At 38.2% G+C, this 27,639-nt stretch overlaps 1 protein-coding gene across 1 annotated transcript in view; it reads left to right on the top strand.

The window, feature by feature from the left end:
* Positions 1–27,639, top strand: part of PLCB1 (phospholipase C, beta 1 (phosphoinositide-specific)) — a 671,021-nt gene that overhangs the window by 995 nt on the left and 642,387 nt on the right. The window contains exon 2 of the mRNA XM_011941002.1: positions 13,758–13,835. Coding sequence (XP_011796392.1) covers positions 13,758–13,835 — 78 coding nt within the window. The remainder of the gene's footprint in view (positions 1–13,757; positions 13,836–27,639) is intronic.

The raw sequence follows: 27,639 nt of genomic DNA, 5'->3' as shown, positions 1-27,639 counted from the left end.
ACAACGGTCCAGCCAACAGGTGGTCATTGATGCCAAACTTCAGCGCCTGGCTCCGGAGTGAGGGTCCCTGAAAAGGGCTGCAGGGACACATCTGGGGAGGGCGTGAAGACAATGGGGGCCCTTGAGGGGTCCTGGAGTACTCACGGGCCTGCAGGCGAGTGGAGAGGGCTGACTTTTGAGAACTGAGCTGATTGGAGTCTTCTGCCTGAAATAGACACGTTGAGGGGTTGCCCCAGGACTTACCTGCACCATTTGCCAGGTAGGGCAGAGCCTAGCCCAGCGCCAGGGTCTCTAATGCTTTACGTGCAGCCCAGACCCCAGGACTTCAAATGACTTCACCTTCCCCTTTACCCCAGGTGTCTTCAAAACACATAAATTAGTCATCCAGCTGAAAACGTGAATCTTCTGATGGAGAGCATTATGGCATCAATTTTATGTCCTGGGTGTCATTCAAAAGATTCGATAAGAAAAACCTACTGAAATAAATCCGAGTTGCCAGGTTCTAAGGAAATTTAAGTCCAAATGACTAATACATCTCTTAATCAGAAGGAATTATAGGAGAATGAGGCGTTCTTCTTACCGAAAAGATTTTCCACCTAGTAAATTATAGCCTGTTATTCGCTAGGGTATTTTTCTTTAATCTTCTTAAGCCATTTTCCAGTGTCTGAAAACAATTTAAATATTCCAGGTAGTGAATCCAATTACTTAGCTGAGTGCGTCTGTGTCTATATTTTGTCCAGCTGGAAGCGCAAATGGAACTTGGAGTATGAACCACAGCTTCCTTGAAAGCTCATGCCAGTTATTAAATGCTGTAGGCAAGGATGTAAACATACATCTTTTTTACCATGGGCTTCACACTTTTCTTCTTTCTGTTCCAGTCTAATTGGACTGAATGTTTTTGTAAATGGAATAGAATCTAAACAATAAATTCAGACGGAGATTAAATTCTTTGTGTCAGGGAAAAAAATGACAAAGAAAATGCAGTTCAGCAATAAGTAAGACAGTCTTGCCCATTTTGAGATCCTTGAATAGAGAGGTGATGTGATGATGGATTTACTGAGAAAGAGAGTGAAGGGCAGAGGGAAGAGAAAGAGACTTTGCAGAATTTAAAAAGGGAGTTTCAGTATAAGCTCTGGATTTATATACAGTGATGATTCTAAACTGTATTTTAAATAATTATCTATAATTTCTTGTTTTGGAGAAAATAGCCAACATCACGTTGAGAATGAAAGTATTCTATGAAAACATATTTTGATATATCCAGGTAGATGACTTTCATTATGTACCTTTCTGTAACACGTATTTCTTGCTCACCTATTATTGCCAATCCTAGACTGGATCCTGGGATGGTGAAAAAAGTAGACAGAATCCCTGCTGTTATGGACCTTAGATGCTAGGTGGAGGAGACAAAAATCATCAAAACACCAATGAGAGAGAGATTGGGTGATGCATTGAGGGTAATAGAGAGGATGTTAGTGAAATACCAACCAAAGAAGAAGTTGAAAAGAGCTCCCTCTGAGTATTGCAGCAGTGAGTTTCCAAGGAAGCCCTCCTGGAAGGAAAGACATAGGTACTAAGGAGAAGGCCAGTAGAATCTCAAGTCTTTTCTTTTTTTAAAAAACAACAACAACAAAACAAAACAAAAAAACCTAGACTGCACTCAGGAGTCAAGTTATCTGGAATATAATGAGCTATACTGCAGGCTCTTTGGTTCTCTGGGTCTTCATGCTGATCAGTGGACTACAAGGGACCCTGCCTTTCTTAGGGTTGCCTTTTTCCTCCCCAGGCATCCCTCATCTACTCTTCTCACCTCATATTTGCCCTTCCAGAATCAAGCCAGTTCAAGTTATCTGGCTATTTATATTGTACCTTAGTGAGACAGTGTGTTGAAGACAAAAAAGAACTAAATCTTGAATCAAAGGCCTCAGTTTACTTCCTAGTTGTTTCCTAGTCATGCACCAGTAAGCTGCATGACTTTAGGCCAATCACTTAGCTTTTCTGTATGTTTGCTGCTTCTTGTGTAAAAGCGTGGTAATGTTACAGGACATTCAAAAATGATGAATTTGGGGCTGTTTAGGACGTGAAGAAATTATCTCTTGTTCCTGAAGTGATTAAAGCAGTATAATCACTGGTCTTGTTGTCCTGACCACCATATGGAATGGAAGATGTCACCCAGAGGGTGCAGTGCCATGCATAATTTGTTGGCCACCTACCAAGTCACGGTGAGGCTGTGGATGCTCTAAGGGTGGTAGTCAAAAGCTTTAACATAGGCACTAAACAATTACAACAGACAGCAGGTGCGTAATAGATCCTGGAAATACCCTGTTGTACCAGGGCCAGGCATTAATTTTGCTGCTTGATCACGAGGAGGTCTGGGAGTCCCCAGGGTCTGTGGATGGGTGGGTAGGTAGGTGGGGTTTTTTGACTATTTCAGTATTTTAAAACTCATGGTGTGTACGGTCTGAACATCAAGGCTATACTTGTCCTCCTGAACTTGGCATGAAGATAAACCACTGACTTAATGATATTTAAAAAATTCAACCTCATATCTTTGCTTTTGTTTTGCATTTGTCTATTAGCAGGCTCTGGTGGTGGGAGGTGGGTGTAAAGGACTATGGGTATTGTGGGAGAATTCTGGTGAGGTAGACAGTGGAAGGAGAGTTACTTTCTTGATCTAAGCTAGCGAGCTTGGGAGATTGTGAGAGAAACTCCTTTCTCTTCTGGACCTTGGCCTTGGTCTATATTGGACAGGACATGGAGAGAAAGGAAGGACTGTAAACTGTACAACAGGACTGCCAACCACTGATTTGGCCCTGTTTTCCATGCCTAAGCACTCTGTCTCTCTGTCCCATAATCTCTGAGGGATGGAAGGGCTTTCATTTGTTTATTCCTTCTGTTTCTTCATTCTTACCTTTCAAATTCAGATCTTACTGTGGGCAGGTTGCGTAAGGCATCCCAACTTCAATTTCCTCAACAGTAACATGCAAATTGTAATATTTCCTAAGCCATAGAACAGCTGTTGAGGTTAGATGAATGAATGCATATACATTGCTTTGTATAAAGCCTGACATACAGGCAACCTTCAACGAAACATGTTTTTAAAAGTTATTGTCCCTCAGAAATAAGATGGACATGAATTTTATCAAGGTGGTTAGTAGGTGTTCTATGGCTCTTTTATTCTTCTAGTGGAAAAATTCAGACCTTACTTCCATTCCCTTTAATGTGTGTTTTGATTTTATATTTTATAATTTGGAGGAAAATCAGGTTTCTTACCTTCTTTTAAAAATCCAGGTGTTTCACGGAAAACAAGTCTATGTAATTTAGAGCAGAACCCACTCTCTACAGCAAGTCAGTTTACAAATAATCCAAAAGTTTATTTTTACTTAAATTTCATATATATGTATATATGTGTATATAATTTCACATCGCACATTTTGTCTTACAAGCATATTCTAACACGGAAAAATAATTGCTAGACTAAGTTGTCTGAGAAGTCTGATGAAACTCAGAAGTTTGGATTTGCATTAATGCCGTCTGGATTTGAATCAAGTAACTCCCTCCTTTACCACACCTTCAACCCCCACAGCTAAAACAGGTAATTTAAGAAATACTAGTATATTGCACATTTCCCAGCATCCTACACAAAAGCTTAGAACTTTTGCATTTTGTGGAATCTGCTGTTCCAATTTCCAAAATGATGACAAGAAAATGATGACAAGATGACACTGACAAGATTAATGAGAGAGCCGAGGGGAAAAGGGTTTGCGAGGGGGGAATTTAGTAACATTCACTTTGGAAAAGTTATGGGAAACAGGGAGGAAACTTCTCTGAGTTGGTAGCTGGCTGATGATGTGGATGGACCAACTACAAAGTGCAAGGTGGATTTTAGAATGGAAGGCTAGCAGGTGCCCTCTAAAGAGCCACTTAAATATGCCCAGTTATTCCATTTTCCTTGTCCAAAGAGCTTTGTGAATTTCTCATTGTTAGTCAATAATTACTGTATAAGTGTAAAAGTATAACTTTTTTGCAAACAAATCAATAAAGCTACTTCAAACTTTTTAAAAAATCAGTGTAACATGCATACAACAAAACACACAAATTCTGGGTCCAGCTGGATCCATTTTCACAAAGCGAACACTCCCATGTCATCAGTACCATATCAAGAAACAGCATCACTTGTCCCAGAATTCCTAAGTACTCTCTTCCAGTCCCTACATCCCCTCCTAAGGGTAACCCTTGTCTTGACTTCTAACTTCATAGTTTGGTTTTGCTTGTTTTTAATCTAATAAGCTATTTTTACTTTAAATGAAAACTTAAAAAAAAAGAACCTCTTCAGCCTAAAGCATTTTTATTATTGCTGAACTGATCCTCTTGAACAATAACAACAAAAGTGACTTATAGTCAGATTAGATGACCCTTGATTCGGTTGTTGTCTGTCCCAAGTCTGGGAAGTGCAGCAGGTATAGTAAATGCCCTGAAGGATGAAGCAGTTCAACAAAACCCTAGTAATTTACTGAGGAAATGTAATGCCTACAGGCTGTTATTGGCAGGGCAAAGCAGACTAGTACAGTACTGTTGCTGGAATATAATTTTCTCGCATAGGTTTTCTCTCTTATCTTCCTTAACACTAATATTTCCCTACCTATGGTGAATGAGGATAATTTGTACTGGCTATTAGCTTCATTTGAAAGTTTAGCCTGTCAATAAATAGCTTCAAGTTATATTTACCTGCGATGACATATAAAGGGAACAGGAGCAATTTGCTTTTTTATGTGGGACTTGGTAACCTGTAGTTAAATATTTCCTTATCAGAATTGTTTCATGTTATCATGAACAAGAAGTGCCAGCAGAAAATGGAAGGGGATTGATGGTGAATTGTTGACTAACACTATGGGTCTCCACTTAAATAACAAACCCCTGGTAACTGAAATCATTAGTCTTCTTGTTACTGGAGCTAATAATTAGGTTCATGCAACCTTTCAGAGCATATCATAAATTCCAAATGCTCAGGCACATTTCACAGTCTATTCCATCTAATCTTTTCCCTCTATGTTCTGTGTCTGATCCTCTAGTCAGAGCCTTGTGCCCCTATGTGTAAGTAGGCAAAGGAAATATGGACATATTTCTGAGGTCATTTACATATATGACCATGAAGAAGCCATTGATTTTTGTAACTAACTAACTGAAATAGGATATAAAGGAACTAACTAACTGGAATAGAATATACAGGGAGACTCCGGAAACAAAAAAAAAAAAAAAAGAAAAAGGGAGGGGGCGCAATGTATGCTCTATAGTCTTTAAATATTTTCTACATCAGTCAGTCAGTGTGGAAACATGCACGTGGAAAGACAGGTATTCAGGTATGGTGTTTAAGGTCTTTTTTTCATTGCCGAGTAAGTGACATTTCTGCATTCAGCAAGACTCTTTGTATCTATTACTCCACCTTTTCTTCTTCTTGACATATGTGCAAATGTTGTCTTTTGCTGATGCCTATTAAGGCTGGTCCCATGGCCTCTCATAGAAATCATGGATCATGGAAGATTAAGAATATGGTAGGCATGAAGGAAGTGTAGAGGGTGAGTTGCTTGCTCTCAAGCATGATGCAGAATGCAAGGTAGTGTCAATTGAGAGTCCAGATCTGTATCACTTGTGCAGGGAGGTGGATATGCCTTGTTTATATTACAACTAGAGCACGACTTCTGGAGGGCTATAGCTTTATAATTATTATTATTTTTTTCCCTAGGGGAGAGCATAGGCCTGGCACTGGGAGGTGCTGGTGCTCAGGGGATGTTTGTGGAATGAAGGAGCTGTCTGGTGTTTGTCTGGCTCACGGTGGGCTCACACAGGGGAGTGTGTAGCCTTGAGGCAGACCTGGAGGGCAGTCATGCTCCTATGAGACCTTCGTGACCTTTGAGGTGTTGTGTTGCATTGGTTGGATCACCTTGCTTCTTGTCCTTCCATTCCATCTGAAATCTCCCAGGGTCCTAAGGGACTCTATGGTCTTCTTAAATGGGATTTCTCCATGTGCGTTTGAGAAGGAAACCATTTATTGGCAATGCAGAGCTCACTGCTGTTACAGTGCTGATTTCATTTAAGGTCTAAATGTGTCTTAAGTTTGAGCGAGTACTACACTGCAATTCAATATTGGTTAAGATGATGATGCTTAATGTATTTATATCTCATATTCTAAATTTTACCATTAGTTCCTATTTTCTGAAAAAGATGCTCATCCATACACCCAAATACTGCAATGAAAATTGCCCTTAAAGAAATTCAGAAGTGTTGGGAGTGACAGAACAAAAGACACATGGTTGTAAAAACATCCTATCAGGATAATTATTCACAAAGAGAAAAAAGAATACTTGTGCTTTATTGCTAAAGCGAGAAAAGTAACAAGACATAATTCTAAATTTGATTTATAATAAACTTCCACCTACCCTATTCTTTGTGTACAGAGGCAATGAAAGTCCCTGGAACAATGCTTTTAATTTCCTCCCTTCTCCACTCCTCGTTTAATGTACTTGGGCCACCTCCATTGTTCCAGCTGCCCTCTTGCCCCTGAGAAATACCTCACCTTCTGCATTTATATTTTGGAGCTCGTCCTTCCTGGCATCTCTGAATCCTGACTTCATTATTATCTGCCACCACTCACCTTTCTTTTGATAGTGTCTATGTGAGTTTCCCCTCAGTTGAAGCTTTCCTAAGAACATAACAATATGCCTTTACTAGTAAAAATCCCAACCTCAAAACCAACACAATGTTCCCCAGTCCTTTTTCCTCCTTTAGTTACTGTCTCCTCCCTCATCTCCTTCCCTCTACTATGCAAGTGTAACTTATAGTCACTGTCTCCCTGTCCTCACCTCCTACCCACTTCTTCTCAGCCTTCCAAAGCCTTTTTCTGCCCTCACCACCACTTTGAAATTTCTTTGTCATGGCTATGGGCAACATGGCTCCCAGCAACCCCAACTGATATTTTTCAGAATCTTCCTTGTTTTTATTTCCTGCAGTACCTTCCACCCCTTAATCCATTCATTCACCAGTCATACTTTAAAAATGTACTGATGTCTTTTTTAAGCATTGTGCTAGTATTGTGGATTCATGATGATGAATGATTTCATGCCTGCCTTTATTGGGGAGACAGATGCTAAACAAACAGAGGTACAATTATTTTCATTATAACTGCTATGAAGGAAAAAAAGTACAAGTGAGTATAGGAAGCATGGAAGGTTTCCCTGGAAAATTCTATTTATGAAAAGTGGGATTTAGGCCAACATGAGTAGAAGAATGTGTCAGGTGGAGGGAACAGCAGGTGTGGGTATTCCAAAGAGCCAAGGAACTCAGGGTTTTGAAAGACAGAAGCAGAATTAGCACAGGGGAGTGTGGCTTAGATAATGTGGTTGGATGGCAAGGGCCTGCATGTATACTGCTTAGGTCCTTGCAGGATTTTAGACTTATAAAGTCAACCAGAAACCATTAAAACCATGTTTTCAACCCTGGCACCATTGACATTTGGCCCCATTAGTTTTTTGTTGTGGAGTCTGGCCTGTGTATTATATGATATTTAGCAGCATCCCTCACTCTAGATACTAGGTGTCAGTTGCAAAACCCCCCAGTAGTGACAACCAAAATTATCTCCAGACATTGCCAAAAGTCCCCTGGTGTGGAAAATTGCTCCCAGTTGGGAACCACTGATGAAAATGATAAATGATATACTATGCTCTTAGAAGTATCCAGCCAGTTCACCACCTTCCCTGCAACCCCAAAGGCCAATAAGTACTTGAAAAGATGTTTAACATCGTTAGTCATTGGAGAAATGCAAATTAAAAAACACATTGAGATGCCACTGCATACCCACCAGAGCTATATGTTATTAAAATTATTGGTTTTTCTCATCTGATGCCCCCACTAAGCCAGGAGCACCCTGGTTGATTTGGTATCTGGGCTTTAATTTGGTTCTCTAGTGGATTATCTGAAGTATCTTGCATGGTACTTGAAGAACAATGCTTCCAACATTTCCCTACATTGTGTTAAAAAGGGATCTGCTTGTTCTGTAGGAAGCCGGTATCTTCACGTTGCTTCTCTCCACTGTTTTGCATTCCTACTCTGGACCTTCTTCGTCTCTTCTGCTTTTGTTTATTTTGGGAAATTTCAGAGTAAACACACTCCTTGAGGAAAAGTCTCGTCAATGCTGATACACAGGGATGTTTTACTTAAATCATCTTAATTCCCCATCTGGCATCCAAGACTACCTTTATAATGTTTTCATTTCATAGCCAGGGCTGTATTGCTCATGTTTAGTTTGACAGGCATCACATCTGATTTTCTGTGACCCTTAGAACTCTTTGTCCGTTGCATAGCTGTTTTCCCCCCAGTGTCTCTATTTGCTGTATTTGGCCCTGCTGCTTCCTAATGCAAGTCTTGGGCAATCCCTGTGGAACATTGCTTGTTACTTTTCCTGTTGACTCTGTGGTATTGATTAGTTTAGAAGTGCTTGCCTCTGTTCATGTGTGTTCTCTCGTAATAGCATAAAAACATGAGAATCACTGTGGAGTGAGAATTGTGGTCAACCTTGGCCAGGAGACTTGCTGACAGTGGTGCTAAGGAATGTGCCATGGGTCTGTGGACTGGCTCTTGACACGAGCCTTGAGGTTTAGGGTTGTACTTCCTAGTAGTTTACTAAGACTTCCATAACAAGGGACCGCAGCCTGGGTGGATTACACAACAGAAATTTATTTTCTCACAGTTCTGAAGGAAGTGGGAGATAAAGGTGTCAGCAGGATTGCTTCCTGCTGAGGGCCATGAGGGAAGGATGTGTTCCAGGCCTCTCGTCTTGGCTGGTAGATGGCCGACTTCTCCTTGCATCTTCACATCATTTTCCTTCTGTATATGCCTGTGTCCAGATGTCCTCTTCTTATAAGGACACCAGTCATATTGGATTAGGACCCACTCTTAAGGCCTCCTTTTAACTTAATCATATCTGTAAAGACCCTATCTCTGAATAAGGTCACACTTTCAGGTACTGGGGGTTAGGACTTCACCATGTGAGTTGTTGGGGAGAGGGGCACGATAAACCCAATGACATACCTCAGCCTGGTAAAGTGTAGCTCAGAGGGTAGCAACATGATGGCTCTAGTTAGATACTGAAGAACTGACACTTAGAGAAGAAGTTAGATTTATTTTATACTATTTAAATGTTAAAAATTAAATGGTAGCTGCATATGTGGGTAAAACCATAAACAACCTTGCTGGAATTGTGTGACAAGAGCACTGAGACTGTTTTGTGAGAAATTTCCCTGTTAAGGAGTACCCCTGTGAAGGTTTGGAGTTGCCCTGCCTAACAGAAATATAATGTGAGGCACATAGGATACTTGTAAATGTTCTAGTAGCCTCATTAAAACAAGTAAAAAAGAAACAGATGGAATTAATATGAATACTATGTTTAATTTAATCCAGTGTAGCCATTTTGACTTGTAATCAATGTCAGAAATCATTAGTGAGCTATTTTCTATTCTTGTTTCCATTCTTAGTCTTTGAAATCTTGCAGCACATCTTAGTCTCAGCAGTCACATTTCAAGTGCTCAGTCGTCACAGGGAGCCACAGTGGCTCCCGTATTGGGCAGCACCAGTATAGGGCATCCATTCTCAACAGGGGCCATGTCGCTTCCAAGGAAATGAAAAGTGGTTTTGGAGAACAACAACAACAAAAAATCTTCTTACTCTCTTTTTTTTTTTTTTGGTATAAAGCACAGTTATACATACAGCATAGAAACAGATATTCAGCCTATCTGTAATATTGAAATGTCATGGGGGATTCTTAGAAAAATAAAGACCTAAAAAGGCTCCTTTGCAGGACAATAATGGAAAAAGTTGAGAAGCACTGTTATAGAGTGCGCACTTGAAGGTTGAATTTCCCGTGCTTCCCGTACCAGCTTAACTGGCTTTCCTTGAGCAAGTTATTTAGCCCAAGCCTTGGTCTAGGTATCTGTAAAATGGGAATAATAATAGTATCTACCTCTTAAGTTATTATAAGTATTAAAGGAGAAAAGCCGTGAAGTTCGCCACAGTGATTGGCTCAGAGCAAATGTTGAGGATGCATCAGTTACTATTCAGTCAGGGATTTTTATAAAATGGTATACTGGTATTAGAAGTGAGTTTGGATTAGTAATGCCTTTGTCATTTCGTGTCAGTTTCTTTAGTATTTATTATTGACTTATATCAGTGCATTGATGAGCAAATCATTGTAATGTTAATGTTGATTCCACTGACTCTTTTTTTTTCTTGCTGAATTGTTTCTTATTCTTCAGGATTTCAAGGTTTTGTTAAGGTCTTTTGCTTTGCCCCTTGATCGTTTTTGGTTTGGCTTAAAGACTCTTCAGAGATTCATGTAATTTACTAAATAAAATCTTCTTAATTACTATATTAGTCTTCACTATTGCTGATATGACAGTAAAACGTATTCTATCAAATAAAGAGCAGCAAGTAGAAATTTACTGAACATTATCTGCTATTACTAACTTAAGACAAGTGTTTATTACTGTTTTCTTTTTTATAGACGAATACTTATTAGAAAAAATATCTTATAACTTTAAGTAAATTAGAGTTGAATTCTTAGAAGCAATATACTTACAAGATATGGTTTGCCTGCATTCTAAGGTCACAGGTGTTCTTGGAGATAAACATCATCGTATTCCTGACCTAAAGGCTCACCCATCACATGCCTACATCTGTGGTTTTTTACGTGTGGTCCCTGGACCAACAGCATCAGCATTACCATGAGCTTCTTAGAAGTGCAGATTTTCAGTCTCTGTCCCAGAGCTACTAAATGAGGGACTCTGGAGAAAGAGCCCAGCAATTTGTGTTTTTACAACATCCCTCAGTGAATTTGATGCATATGAAAGTTTCAAAACCACAATCTTGTGAAATACACATGTTATAGATGTTGATGGAGAGGTAAAGGATTAAAATATAGACCATCTGAGAGCTGTCTTCATCATTCTACAAAGGTCCCAAGAGTTGCAACCCATCTGCAGCTCCTTTGTCAATGAATGATGATCATATATTTCAAGTTTCAAACCTGGGCATATGTTCTGACAATTAAGAATATTTGGGATCTGGGTTGAGTGGCTACTTTGGTATGGGGAGAATATAGACACTAGCAGCTATGTGGGAGGTGGGAAAACAAGCAGGTGGAAATGAAAATAGACATTCATATATTTCTGGGTCAAATCCTACTTTGCATGGCAAGAATGCCAAGTTCCAGGGGATCTTGGAATGTTAGAGGTGATTATGAAGGAAGCAGGCAGGGAGCCAAGATAAATGATCACTTAATGGAGGAACTGTGGCCGGAAGAGTGGGGTCAAGAAAACATTGAACAAAGAAGGTTTAATTTTGAAGGAGGGGAAGGAATAAGCTAGAAATGGAAGTATCTGAAACAAACTGGGCAGCGTAGAATAGTGTTCCTAAATATAAATTTTGAAAAGTTTTATTCTGCTCACTTAAATGTTTGATTGTCTGGAATCCTTGCAGGGAATTGTCACCAAGATTTTGATTAGAATTTTGTCAGATGCTCTGATAAGAAAAGGAACTGACTTGAAAAAGATAAGACACACCTACAGTTTATTCTAACTTCCTCTAGAAGTGGGAATGTGTGTTGTGTGCAGCCTGTCAAGACTTTTATTTTGTCCACTTCTAGAAGTAAGAAAATAGGACTGAAAATATTGCTATGATTTATTGGAAATATTGCTGTGAGCTATTATGCATGCAATCTCGTGAAAGAAGCCTAAAATATTTTAAAAATTATTCTTTCATTATAATATCAAGTTTATGTCCAAATGTCTTTTTTTGACATTTAGAAGTAATTAGAAAAATTTAAAATTCTAGCTGAAGTTCCTTGCAACAGCACAGTCCTTGTAAAATATGTTTTTTCCAACTGCATGTTAAGGATGTATATATGGAATATCAGCATAAAACAGAATGGCAGTTCCTCAAAAAAATAAACATAGTACTATCATATGATTCAGTAATTCCACCTCTGGGTATATACTGAAACCAAGGACTCAGATAGATATTTGTGCATCTGTGTTCATAACAGCATTATTCACAATAGCCAAAAGGTGGAAACAACCTAGATATTCATCAGTGGATGAATGGATACACAAAACATGGCATATACATAAATGGAATATTATTCAGCTTTAAACAGGAAGGAGATATGACACATGCTCTACGAATGAAGTTTTAGGACTTCATGCTAAATAAAAAGGCAAACACAAAAGGACAAATATTATACAATTTTACTTATATAACTACTTAAAATAGTCAAATTATTTAATTACCTGGAGTAGTCAAATTCATAGATACAGAAAGTAAGAATGGTAGTTGCCAGGTTATGGGGGGAGGAGGGAATGAGGAATTAATGTTTAATGCATGTGGCGTTTCAATTTGGGAAGATGAAAAGTTCTGAAGATGGATGGTGCTGATGGCAGCACAGCAAGGTGAATGCATGTAATACCACTGTAAAGTATATTAGAAAAGAGTAAATGTTATGTTCTGTGTGTTTTACTACAGTAACAGAATATTCTGATAAATTTACATTTAGTATTTGGATACATCTGTTTTTAAATATAATCCACTATCATAATAATGAACATTTTTATGTGGCATACGTGCCCAGATGCTTTACCCCAAATTATCATAGCTAATTCTCACGACAACCTTCTGAGTTATGTGTTATGATTATCCCCTTCTTTTTTCAGTTGTGTAAAGCTGTGCACTGAGACAGGACAGGCAGGAATTTGAACCCAAGAGAAGAGCATCTTCCAGAACCGAGCTCTTACAATAAAACTTAATACGTAGATGAAAATCATTCATACTACTCTGCCCATTAGGAAGAAAAAAGTCCCTATGCCAAAATTATCTCTCAAGTTCTAATTTTCATTACAAGTTCTTTTAACAAGCTAGATGATACGACACACTGTGGTTGTGCGTATGAAACGGTTGAAAAAACTGGCAATTTATGTCTCTCTAAAAAATGCAATTCCTGCAAAGGCCTGAGTGTTTCAGGATAAAAATCCATATCCAGTGATATGTATTTTCTGGTGCAGATGGTATGTCTTTCTGAAAATCGCTAAGAGAAAAGAACACGTGTTTTAGAAATGTTTAATATTGTAATTACAATGTAGGCAAGTTTTGCTTTGTACCATGCATGCCTTCAACTCTGAAGACTATTTACCTATGATGTTTTATTTTAGCACGTAAAATTGAAATTTGCAGCAAGTTGGTAGATATCTTTCTGAATATGTAGAAGATGGCCTTATTTACAGTTACCTTGGAAACAGGGATGCTCAAATGCTATGTTTTACTCTATTACAATTAAAAATCATTTTATGGAGCAAATGTAACTATTCTTAAGCATGGATTTTAGTTAATATTAATCATAAAAATATGTGATGATGTTTAGTCTTAAAATTATTTGAAAAACTAAATATAGATTTTTAATAGAAAACATACCTTAATCAATAAATGCATAATGGCTTTTTCCATTACAAGTTATGTATAAGTATTCTGATTATTAGGAAACTTACATGATGGATAATTCCATGAAGTTAAAAATGCCATGTCTAATTTCTTTTGAAATTTTTCTTAATAATTGACTACTTTGGAGAATCTCCTTACAGTTATTACTTCTTAAATAACTCCTGGATAGATTTTTCTACAATGATATATGTTGATATTCATGTTTCTTCTTACATTTCTAGGACTCAACTATTGTTACTCCAATTATTTTGAGGACTGACCCTCAGGGATTTTTCTTTTACTGGACAGATCAAAACAAGGTAAGAAATGAGATGTCTTTCTTACATTTTTCCATCATTTACTACTTTGAAAAGTATTTACGTATCTTATCTATAGAAGAACATCCATTCTACAGATCTTTTGCAGTTTATTTAAATGTTCCACTTTTAAAGAATATCTAAGGTGTTCTTAGAACTTAGGACTTTTCAAAGTCACTAGTTTGAAATAGTAGATTTGCTAAATTCTAGAGCAACTGGTATTTTTGGTTCTGCTTATATTATGTGTTAGGATTTGAATTACATTTGGTGTAGAACATAATTAGCCAGCTTTCCTGATTTAAGTCCCCACCCGTAAAGGACGAAGAAAAATGATGAGAAAATAACTTTTGACCCAGTAGCCATACCCCTTGGCTTTTCTTTCTCTCTCTTTTCCCCTGTGCTGTTCATTAAGGACTCTCTCAGAATTAGCAGGAATTTGGCCTTGATAATTTGTTTATGTCAGAAAAATCAAGAATAAAATTCCTTTAGCCTATTCCTTCAGTTGTCAGGAATTTCTTACTAAATTTGCTTTCTGCCCACAATAGCATGAATTTATTATCTCATTTATTATGAAACCAATTGATGATTCTGTACTGAATTATTAAAAAGTAGAATGTCTGCTGATCATAAGATTTATTTGGAGTTTAATGGGCAGTTAGACGAGAACACTCATGGAAAGTGGTTATTATTTCAAACATCATTGCCACAGTCCTACACTTGAACCTCAGAGGCCACAGAATATAGAATGTTTTTGTTCTCTAAGTTTTGATATATGGAGAAATGGGATAGGGTTTATTGAGAATGCTAAATATATGTTGAAAACAGTAGAATAATAATAGTGTACCATTAAAATAGCTGCAACCTCCACAGTTACTGATGAAGGAGGAACAAATTGTTAGCTCTTTCAAAACTCTAAATTAGTTTCTTATATCCAAAGTTCCTGGAGTTGCCTGTCAGCTTTGCCTTCTGTCTCTGAGGCAAGCTCAATTATACCTGTGTCTGGTCCCAGGGCCACTCCTGAATGAGCCTGTTTACACATCATTCAAAAGGCAAATTTCAGTCTTGTTGTCCTGGAGTTAGATTCGAAATCAGTGTGCCGTGGAACCATGTGTGGCTGTAGAAGTGGAGGTAAACCACAGACCCTATGCTAATGTCAAAAATTGTATTTGAGTAGGATTTCCTACTTAACGCTCACATTTATTATTGGGTGTGTTAATCGCTTTGGCTTAGACATTCTGTTTGGTTTCCTGCTGTTATGTGTAAAACAATGGCTTGCAAGAAGTTTTGTTTTTTGGGTGTTTTTTTCTTCTCCTAAAGGATATTTTTAGAACTGTTGAAACTGTATTCATGAAATATGTATTTATAATGCCTAGAACATTTCTAAAGGTTGGGTATTTGTACAAGAGACCAAACTGTCAGTTTGATTTTTCAACTTGTAGATCAAGCTTCTATAAAAGCAATAGAAGATATTCTGGGATTTTTAAATAATTCATGGCAACTCAGTTAAACTCCCCTCTAGACCAATCATCAATATTTATTTGCTTAATAAAGAAAAAGGGTTTAGGACCAAAGCCTCTTTGTTGCATCTCTATTGTGAACCCAGTATTTTGACCCATGTTTATTTTCAAATGTAGGAAAATTTGTTTTAATTTTTTCACAAACTTTTTAATCTTGGTTGTAATGCTGTTTATGACCCACTGAAACAGATAATGTGGTAGCAATTCCTTTTATCATGTTATTACTTTTCTTTTCATGGATATTACTCTTACAGTTCTAGCCAACAGATAGAAATGGTAAATTTGACTTTTCACTTTCTAAATACCGAAGTCATCTCTCAGTCATTAATCAGAATTTGGAGGCTTATTTCTTAGTGATCATATATCTTAGAATCCAAAAGGTGAGAGGATTTAAGAAAAAAAAAATTAGACTTACCATGCTTTCAAGTTTGTCATTTTCGTTCTGGCTTTAAGCCCAGTCCTGGAACCAGCAAGAGTGATTCATCCACTTTTAGGAGATGGACAACTCCAAGTGATGAATTAGAGTAAATGTGTGCTAGAAGAAATGGTGCATGCAAATAAAAGATGGCACGCCAAGCTTTTAGTGGGTGTTTTTGCATGAGATCATTTGAAGGTACATGGATGAATGGTACAATCATGATGCTAATTAGAGGGCCACTTTTTAAAAAATATTTTTATCTGGCAATTAGTTTTAGGAATCTGCCACTTGTATCACAGAGACAATCTCTCAGAGAACAAGAAAATGTGATACCTTTAAGTTTATCCCTTGATTTTTTACACTGTGTTTTCCATTGGTTGGGAAGCTTGCACTGGTGTTTATTGTAATATGCCTCTCTTCTCCCTTTGGACTTCTTCTAATATATTCCCTCTTTGGTCCATGAAGCTTATACCAAAGTACTTGGATTAGCAATCGTCTGAGGCCTAGTCTGCTCAGAGGTGAGCAGAAATCCCTAGCAGGGAGGATTTTAGAAGAGTTTTTTTTCTTTTTTATAGCATTGGAGGTAAATGGTCACATTGTATGGTGTTCTGTGCATGTCCTCTTGTCATGGCTACATCAGATCTTGTATCAGAGCCACTTATTTCAAGCCACTGGCTTTCCCCTCTGTAGACAATGACATGTTGCCTTCCAAAACCCCTCCTTTGATTTGTCACCATAGAAATGATAGGTGACAAAGAAGATAGCACAGATGATGAATTTAGGAATCAAAAACTAAAGCTAGTGAGTCATTTTTAGGTAGCAGAAATGTGTTTTAGTGAAACACTGACAGAATGTTTGGAGTTGGTGGAAGCAGATAAATATGAATATCGTTTTTAGGGATAAATGTTTATGCTTTGTGCCAGCTCTGGACTTATTTTAATAATTCTTTTCACTGTATTGTTGGCTCTGGAAATCTTATTGAATAAAATGAGCAAAAACGAGTTTCTGAATATGACTCTTTTAGGGAGAGTGGTTTTTCTTGTGTAAGTGTAGGTGATGCGAAGAGGATGGATTTATTTGTAAGTCACGGGTGAGAAGGGAGTCCTGCACAGCCTGAGTCCTTGAGAGGTGGCATGCATTAGGCTGTAAGTTTTCTCTGGATCCGTGCCATGTGAGCACTAGAAACTGCCACAGGAAGTATTAGCTGTGAAAACCATGTGAACTGTAAGAATCTGCTCCACTGGTTTTGAAAGAAAGGCTAAAGAGGAAAAAAAGTGTCAATGTGAAAAAGTTAACCAAAACCTATCCTGCTAGAATATGAAAAAAAATTAGACCTTTTTCTTGCAACTTGATGCCGTGCTTCTGTGCCAAGGTTAGTGTAAAAATAAAACTAGTCACCACTAGTTCAGATCCAAGAAGTTCAATATAGTTCAGTAAACTCTTCCTTGTCTTCATACAACTGGAGCTTGGGGGAAGGGAAAAGGAACACATCATTCAATTTAAAAAGGAATGGGAGGAAAAACACACGTTTTACATGAAGAACTCCTATTATTTTCTTTTTTTGTTACAAATCTTATTTATTTTTAATGTTGTGGATCATATACAAGTATCTTTTTATCTGTAAAAGAGTAAAGCAATGTAACTACCTTTAAACTGCACTCTCCTATTGATTCCAATCCTAGTTCTCTATCCAGAGTCAACTAATAGCTTCATGGTTTCTTTGTAGGTCTCTTTTAAATAAATTTGTGCGTGCGTAACTATGGAAATACTTCATTTTGTTTTGCTTATGTCCATTTTTATACTAAGTCACATCATATTACTTTAACTATTCCACAATTTCCTTTTTACCATACAGTGTGTCTTAGAGAATTTTTCAAGTTAGTACATGCGTGTCTATATAATTCTGTTAAATTGGTCTATCTTAGGGAGTTTTTCAGGTTAGTACATGTGTATCTATCACATTCTTTCGTATTGCTCTATCGTATGTTAAATAATTGATTAGCCAATTTTATTTAAGAATACAAAAGTTCTCATTGATGGATTCCTGGTGTTTGTTTCTAATTTGGGATTACAAAGAATCCTATAATATGGAGTAATAGTCAGCTGTGTGTAGTAGCCCTCTCTGGGAATATGGGTCAGGGATTCCCTAAGGTAAGTGCTCAGAAATGCGATTGCTGATTCAAGGTTACACCTATCCTAAATTATAGTTAATGGCTGTACCATTTTATAAGCCGACCCGTCTTATATGAGTGGAACTGTTTTCTTAAGCCCAACCAACAGTAACAGAAATATTTTAATTTTTGCCCAACTGATGCAACTGCTATATCACCTTGTTTTAATCTGCCATTGCCTGATTTGCTAGTAAACTGTGTATATTATCATATGTTCATTGGCCATTTCAGTTTTTCCTTACATGGATTGCCTATTTATATCTCTTGCCCTTGTGTTGACAGTTCTCTGTGTATTCTAGATGTACTCCTTTAGCTGTTATAAATGTTGCAATTACACTCTTCCTGTCTGTGGTTTGTCTTTGACTTTCTTAACATCTAATTTATGGGTAACAAAAGATGACGTGAAGCTTTAAATTTTGATGTAGTTACATTCCAACTACCTCCCCACCTTTTGCTTCCTTTAAGATATTTCTGATTCCTTCTCATCACCATTATGAATCTAGGTTTTTAATCCATATGTAATGTGTTATGAGGACCGGTGTGAGAGCTCTAACTTCAATTTCTTCATATCACTCGTAGTGCTGACATTTCACCACCTGGTTTGGATAGCCCAAAGATCTGTTATGTTTTAATACCTGTGGACTGCTGGGTTCTGATTTCCTACTTCATTTTTATCTCATTTATTTTCTGCCTTTCATACTTTGTGGCTCAAAAACTGTAATTCTTTTTGTTTACCCGTGATCCTAGATTAGAGATTTAAATTTATACCTGCATATTTAATCATTTCTAGAGACTTAGCACAAGAAAGATCGGTTCTAGAATCTATGCCATCTGCCATCTTGTTCTGGCCTGTGAATTTGCATGAGACACCATTCTGGATGTTTGTACACAGTGATGATTCAGTTTCCATTAATGGCAACCACAGATAGTCTTCTCTGATGATAACCTTAAATTTCTACAGAGTTCAAAAGCAAAGTTTAAAAGTTAAATATTTACATAAGTCACAGTAACATTTTTCAGCATGAGTCCAGAGTTCAAAAATATTTTGAATGATGCATCATAAACGTCAACAAGAAAATCTAGTGATTTCCTATTAAAAATAGTCTGACTTCCATAAAGAACTACTGGGCACCACATATTTCATTAATGATTTTTAGCAGTGAGGCTTTCTCTTTGGGATATACTTCTCTAGGGTATCCCAAAATTATCAACTTTGACCCTTCTTGTGTATGATAAGGGATAGGTCATTCAGGAGTCCACTGAGTGATTAAATGCAATGATGTAGTTATAAATTTAGAAGACAAATGCTATTCATTTTGTTTGGTAACTTTCCCTAAAGGTTGAAACAATAACTTACATTATCTGGAAAACAAAACAAAACACCAGAATTCACGTGAGGATTGCTTTGTGAGGGCTGGGATTGTTCCTTGGCCTGGAGCAGTGTATCAGTCATTGTTGACTCAGCAGCAGCATCTGGGGACTAAGTCTTTGCCTTCACCTTCCTTGAATTTCCTTCACCAGTATTGATGATATTAACAGCTAGAACAGACACAGTGCCATATCCACACCCTCTTCCTCACCACTCCTGAGAACACAAGCTGGGCTCCAGTGGCTGGCCAGTGCCTGCATTCTTTTTCATTGTCTGGCTACTAGAACTTACGTTGCTACCCATGCAGCTGCCCAGAAGTTCCTGGCAATTCATGCTCACCGTAACCAATGAGATTCAGTGGATAAATACCACAGCTCCCTCACCTCTTGGGTGGGATAACCTAAAGGTGCATGCTTTATATTATATCCTAGAATTCTCTAGTGGATTAAGCCCAGTTACCTACAGTGGTAAGTGGCTTAAAAATGTTCCCCTTATGGGTTTCCTTCCCTTCCTGTCTCACTTCTCCACTCCTGATTGTGTTTTAAAATCACCTCTAAAGTAAACTACTTTTACTAGACTCCTTACCTAGGAATTGCTTAATGCAGATGCATAGTGCTTAACAACTTAATATAGATGCCCCCAAATGAAGGATTTTAGAAGGATTCCTTGGTTAAGAGAGATTGGAATATATTAGGTGAACACTTTTGTTTGAAGCCAAGTCTGGTTTTCCTAAAACAGTCCTAATTTGGGAAGCACAAAGCTGGTTGAGGAAAACAGTTTTGAAGCTGTGACAGATGTGGATTGTCACAGTCTGGCTCTGCTGTGTATTTAATGAGTCACCCTCAGTGAATCTCTTTAAAACTCAAAGCCTTGGTATCATTATCTATAAGATGGGTATTACTCTCTCAGTGTTGTGAACATTCAATGTGTAAAATGAATGACTTAGCATAACACCTGCTACTTTGTAACCCCTCCATCCTTTGTGGTGACTTTTATTATTGCTACATAATAAACAATTATTCTCTAGCCAAACAATTGTCCATAAGTATTAGGGACCACAAAAATATGCTGTTTTGAAAACCAAGTGAGCATTTATTTATGTATATCTTTTTATTCCTTTTTTCTTCTTCAAGGCAACACTGACTTGTTTTCTGTTTAGACTCTGCTGTAGTCTTTTCATCTGAAACATTGAAGCTTAGGTCTGTTTGGTCAAATAAGATGTTTATTTATGTATTTCATAATGTTTTGGGAACAGAGCCATGGAAGGCAAAAGAAGGATTTATTGTTTAAAAGACTTTCCCTCTGAGGCTAATTTGCTAATAAATACTTCATCATAGGTGAAAGTTTCTTGGACCCTTGGGAATTTGAAGCATCGTATGGAACAACTTTTAAGATGATTTAGAGGACTTTGATAGGTGAAAATTGTATTATTCACAAGAAGAATTGGACACAATCATGGTTGCCTGTGCCTTTTTCCTAAGATAATTACTTTAGGATTGTGACAACTACGTGGGCATCAGGCCACTCCCTTCCTACTTACCAAGACCTTAGTGTTTTTGAGGATAGTTTAGCCACTAAGCCAAGGTTCAGATTGCTGAGGAACAAATCTGTCCTCACCATACCAACTTCCAGGTTAAGTTTTTCCACTTTATTAACATTACCTTCTTTTCACTTCTGTGACTCCCCAAGATTTTGTGCCAGTGAACTCTGGCTAGCGTCGAATAGACATGTCGTGATGCCTTAGCTTATGTATACACAATGTTATTAGAATGGAATCATTTTCTTCTTAGAGGATGTGATTCATGATTTTTTTGGTAGAATTTCTAATTGAAGTGTAGCCTCTTAAAGTATATTTTAAAATTAGGCTAGTCATTTTGAGATGGTTTCATTGCAGCTTCTTTGGAATCATTTTTAGGGTAGAAATACATTAATACAATTTTATGTCACCATCACCACACTTCATTATGTGCATAACAACAGCACTGCTTGTTTTAATGTATTGTAACCACAGTTTAGAAACATGTAATATCACAAAAATTCATTACTCCTAATATAATTTAATTACAAAATTATTCCTTGGTTTTATAAGTTGCATATATTTAGCTCTTCCCACTATTTTAGGAGAAATTAAATTGGATACTTTCCATGCTAGGAAGCTATTATAATGGAATATTTGTACTTTTTGATGCCAAAAAATGGTTCGAGACATTGGATTGGCAGAATATGTGAAGGAAATATATTCTACACATTGTTCATTATTTTACTTCCTGTTATGGAGAAAATTCCTTTGACTTTGTTACAAATAGAATCCCTGGGTACTTGGTATTGATATAATGCCATGCTCTTTTGTTTGAATTAAAAGTGTTGTAGGTAGAGTAGGCATATTTGGTTGTTCTGCAATTCATTTTCTTGCCAATTCAAGATTATTTGATGGTACTGATGGAGACATTGTTGTATTAGTCCATTTTCATGCTGTTGATAAGACACACCTGAGACTGGGCAGTTTACAAAAGAAAGAGGTCTCACCCACAACCCATGGGAATTCAAGATGAGATTTGGGTAGGGACACAGCAAAACCATATCATTCTGCCCCTGGCCCCTCCCAAATCTCATGTCCTAATATTTCAAAACCAATCATGTCTTTCCAACAGTCCCCCAAAGTCTTAACCCATTTCAGCATAAATCAGAGGTCCACAGTCCAAAGTCTAATCCGAGACAAAGCAATTCCCTTCTGCCTATAAGCCTGTGAAATCAAAAGCTAGTTACTTTCTAGATACAATGGAAGTATAGGCATTGGGTAAATAGAACCATTCCAAATGGGAGAAACTGGCCAAAACAAAGGGGCTACAAGGCTTCATGGAAGTCCAAAATCCAGCGGGATAGTCAAATCTTAAAGCTCCAAAATGATCTCCTTTGACTCCATGTCTCACATCTAGGTCACTTTGATGCAAGAGATGGACTCCTGTGGCCTTGGGCAACTCTGCTCCTGTGGCTTTGCAGGGTACAGCCCCCCTCCTGGCTGCTTTCATGGGCTGGCATTGATGTCTGTGGCTTTTCCAGGGCCACAGTGCAAGTTGTAGGTGAATCTACCATTCCAGGGTCTGGATGATGGTGGCCTTCTCACAGATCCACTAGGCAATGCCCCAGTTGGGACTCTGTGTGAGGACTCCAACCCCACATTTCCCTTCTGCACTGCCCTAGCAGGGGCTCTCCATGAGAGCTCCACCCCAGCAGCAAACTTCTGCCTGGACATCCAGGTGTTTCCATATATCCTCTGAAATCTAGGCAGAGGTTCCCAAACCTCAATTCTTGACTTCTGTGCACCCATAAGCTCAACACCATGTGGAAGCTGCTAAGGCTTGGTGCTTTCACTTTCTGAAGCCATGGCCCATGTTCTATATTGGCCCCTTTGAGGCACAGTTAGAGTGGCTGGGATGTAGGGCATCAAGTCCCTAGGCTACACACAGCACAAGGACCCTGGGCCAATCCCACAAAACCTTTTTTTCCTTCCAGGCCTCCAGGCCTGTGATGGGAGGGGCTGCTATGAAGACATCTGACATGCCCTGGAGCCATTTTCCCCATTGTCTTGGGGATTAATATTTGGCTCCGTGTTACTTATGCAAGTTTCTGCAGCCAGCTTGAATTTCTCCTCAGAAAATGGGATTTTCTTTTCTATTGCATTGTCAGGCTGAAAATTTTCTGAACTTTTATGCTGTTTCCTGTATAAAACTGAATGTGTTTAACAGTACCCAAGTCACCTCTTGAATGCTTTGCTGCTTAGAAATTTCTTCCACCAGGCCGGGTGTGGAGGTTCATGCCTGTAATCCCAGCACTTTGGAGGCCAAGGTGGGTGGATCACCTGAAATCAGGAGTTTGGGACCAGCCTGACCAACATGGAGAAACCCCGTCTCTACTAAAAACACACAGTTAGCCAGGCATGGTGACACATGCCTGTAAGCCCAGCTACTCAGGAAGGCTGGGGCAAATCGCTTGAACTTGGGAAGTGGAGGTTGCAGTGAGCCAAGATCACACCATTGTACTCCAGCCTGGGCAACAAGAGCAAAACTGTATCTCAAAAAAAAAAAAGGATATTTCTTCCACCAGATACGCTATATCATCTCTTTCTAGTTCAAAGTTCCCTAAATCTCTAGGGGAGGGGCAAAATGCTGCCAGTCTGTTTGCTAAAACATAGCAAGAGTCACCTTTGCTCCATTTCCCTATGAGTTCCTCATCTCCATCTGAGACCACCTCAGCCTGGACCTTGTTGTTCATATTACTATCAGCATTTTTGTCAAAGCCATTCAACAAGTCTTTAGGAAGTTCCAAACTTTTCCACATTTTCCTGTTTCTTCTGAGCCCTCCAAACTGTTCCAACCTCTGCTTGCTATCCAGTTCCAAAGTCGCTTCCCCATTTTTGGGTATCTTTTCAGCAACACCACACTACTGGTACCAATGTACTGTATTAGTCTGTTTTCATGCCACTGATAAAGACATACTCAGGACTGGACAATTTATAAAAGAAAGAGGTTTAATGGGATTACGGTTCCATGTGGCTGGGGTGGCCTCACAATCATGGTGGAAGGTGAGAGGGATGTCTCACATGATGTCAGGCAAGAGAGAAGGGCTTCTACAGGGAAACTCCTGTTTTTAAAACCATTAGATCTCGTGAGACTTATTCACTATCATGAGAACAGCACAGGAAAGACCTGTCCCCATGATTCCATTACCTCCCCTCAGGTCCCTCCTACAACACAGGGGAATTCAAGATGAGGTTTGGGTGGGGACACAGCCAAACCTATCACTTGTCAAGCTCTTTCTTATATTTAATCAGCAAGACAAGTCTCTTTTTGTCTTTTGGTAAAATAAATTTAGATTGAGTGCTGGATTATTTAAACATTTATCACACACACAAAATATTAAAATAAATCATATAATTACTTCCACTTTAAAATATTTAATATTTTAAATTTACTTTAAGTGATTTAAAAGGCAAAAATGCAAACTTGGAACAACTGACTTATTAGGAAGTTGGTACCTATTATAAATAAGTTTCTGAAATCTAGGGAAGCATATAATATTCACTAATGTACTTTGCACATACCTTTTCATCATTGTTATTATTATCCTTGTTATCCTTAGCACCACCAACAGCAAACACATATATGCTGTTTTATCCACGCCAGGTGCAATTCTAATAATATGTAGTCTGTATATTTATATCATATACATATTTTATACATATATTTATATAGTATATGTAGCATATGTATACTTATAGTCTATAATAGTATGTATATTGTGCATATATGTTACATATATACATACATAGTTTGTCTATATGCTGTGCTATATATATACATACATAGTGTGTGTATACTTACACATATATATGGTATGTGTTGGCAGACATATGCAATTTCATCATTTCCATAATCCTATAAAGGACAGTGCTACTATTATCTACCTTTAAAAGTGGGTAAACTGAAGTGTGCACAGAAGTTAAGTCATGACCTCTGATCATACAGTTGGTTAATGGCAGAGTCAGGAATAGAAAGAACAGTGGCAGCACAGTCTGGCTCTGTGTTCTAGCTCTTAACTTTTTGCTGTTTAAAGAAACGGTTTAATATGTAAAGTTAAGTTTACCTGCAGGATTCTTTTCCTTGGATCTGTTTGGAAAAGAAACCTCAGTAGGCCTAGTACATTTGCCAGGAAAAGACAAACTGTGTGAAGAAGGTATTCTCAAGTTGGGCTGCACATTGAAATGACAGGGGAAGCCTCAGAGGATGCTACTGCCTGGGCTTCCTGCCTCCAGAGAGCCTGATTTAATTGGTCTGGGGTGTGGTCAGAACATTAGACTTTTTTTTTTTTTTTTTTTGAAAGCTCCTCATTTGATTCTAATGTACAGCCAAGGTGAACACGGATAGAAAGCAAGCTGACCTTACAAATTAATTCAGTAAACTTCCTGAAAGGATGTGCTCCCTTTGCCTTTCCTGCCTGTGGCGTGGCCTACTTTCTACTCAGAAGTAATACTCCACGTGAGTAACTCCAGGCCCTACCAGATTCTGAATTATTTGACTATGATTGGATAATATTCCTTACACCGTGCTTAATGAGGCAATAAATTACTAGCATTTTTTAGAATGAATCTCAGTATCTAAGGTTGAATCAAAATAGATTTTTTCTTATATTCTGTGGATTAAAAATTTTTTAACTTTCCATTTCCTGAATGTTACAGGTATTAGCTGCTTCTTTTATCCTTCCCAAACATGTCCTCAGAATTCAAGCCCTGTTTATTAACCTTATATTTGTGTTTTTTGAGACCCTTGTTTAGATCACAGTACTATGTAAATTCCATACTTAATTAAATTAACTGCAGCCTTGAATAAGTGTGGTTTTAACAATGACCTTATATAACTATTTTATTTTATATCTAATTTTTCATTTCTGGATACAAAGGCAGATATTATCTTATTAAATTGCAGCATTATGTCATTTCTTATCAATTTGTAGGACTCCTTCCTTAACTGAGACATACACTCAACTGGGCAAACCAGAGAGAGCTAGATAATTTCAGTTGTGACAGGAAGTTTGCCTGTCATCACCTCTACATAATACATTTCAGAATAGTAAAATTCACATTTCTCCTGTTAGAATGTTTGGTTTTTTTATTCTGCTTCTATAGGGAATGGGGATCGTGGTAATGATTTTTCATGAGATTTCTCCCTGGCATTGTGCAAAACTCCCCACTTAGGAACTGTGGTCTGGAAATTATATTGCATCATGGCAAACAGTGCACCTGTGTGAAATGAATGCTTCAGTGAGAAGTTTTGTGGGACAGAACTAGTTACTATGCTAAGAAACTAATGACTGTTTTGGTATACATAATGGATTCTATTTTTAGATGAACATTTGGTCCTATAGCATGGCTTCATTATGCAAGAGGACAGAAGTTTCAGCATTATATTGTGAATACTGAAATATTAATATATCAGAGTATATGCCTTCTTAGATACTAAAGTGACTTTTTCATGTATTTTAGCCTGGCATAGTTCATAACTAGAGGAAAAAAGTAAAGAGCAAAAACAGAATTTCAAAATAATTTCAGGTTTCTGGTGTTTGTAGGTTGAGTTTTTCCAACAGTTGTCTGCAAGGAAAGGATTCAAGCTCAAATGGTTTTATTTGGGAAGTGACCCCAGAAAGTGTGGGCAGGGCAGTGGGGAAGTGAGACAGGCAAGGGATGACAGCCATTAAAGGGTGAGCTATCAAATAAGTTACCACGGTGGACAAGTGAAGCTGCATCCCATTGGCGAGCTCTGGGAGACAGTGCAGACGGGAGAGGGAGCAGTGGTATACTCACCAGTTCCTAATAATCAGTGATTGGACCAGCTCTCTCAGGGGTTACCTTCTCAGCTCTTCTGCCAGCCTCTCCTAGAGACTGAGGGGCTTCCAGGCCAGTGGGCCCCAGGCTTTGAGAAATCTCTCAGACATAGATGTAGTTGGAAGCTGTCAGTCGGCATACATGAAAACACATGGGCACCAACAGCAGCAGCCACTCTAGTGGCTTTAATTTCAGGTAAGTCAGACTTTTAAAATCTGTATCACAGTGTGCAAACTGGAGCCTGCACCCATTCACGAACAGTTCTTGCTTGGCCTGTGCAAATAATTAAATACATAAACATGAGTTGCCAGCATTTAAAAATCTGCAGGTTCATATACAGATCTGGATTTCTCAAAAAATCGGAGGCATGGCAATGCCAGCCGACATACCCCCATGGCCACATTTGGCTGGGGCAGTGCAGCAGCTGCCTGCTTTAGACAGGGTGTGTGGTATGCAATCTGCCACAGTTCCCAGCAGGCTAGCCTATCTAATTTACATGACCTTTTAGGCTCATTTAGGCATTTGAGTATAAATATCGGGCCTCTATGATAACATCCTATACTGGAAGCTTCAATAAGCTAATGATTGCAAAGCTTCATATGGAATGAGGTTAATTCTGTCACAGTGGGCCTATTGGAGTGCTGTGACATAAAGACTAGATTTTTACAGTGGAAAAATGGCTGACGGTCAGTGTATCCAGGTCTTGCTCATAATGGCCATAAGCAAAGCAATTATGCTCCAATCCCAATTCTTCTCTGTGAAATATGGATCTGAAGTGTAGGAGCCCTTAGGTCCCTCTCTGACTTAAAAGGCTATTATTCCAAAGTGACTTTCAGGTGTCATTTTGCTAGGTAAAATTTATAAATATGAGTCCTTGGCAAAGGATTTTCATGTTGAATTGGGCCATTAATCTAGGGAAAATAGGAATGGTGGGCTCCAGGACACCAGGCAGAA

The sequence above is a fragment of the Colobus angolensis genome, unplaced genomic scaffold (genome assembly GCF_000951035.1).
Source record: "Colobus angolensis palliatus isolate OR3802 unplaced genomic scaffold, Cang.pa_1.0 Scaffold197, whole genome shotgun sequence".
NCBI classification, from domain to species: domain Eukaryota; kingdom Metazoa; phylum Chordata; class Mammalia; order Primates; family Cercopithecidae; genus Colobus; species Colobus angolensis.
Note: the sequence above shows the minus strand (reverse complement) of the source record. Positions and strands in the feature narration are given on the sequence as shown.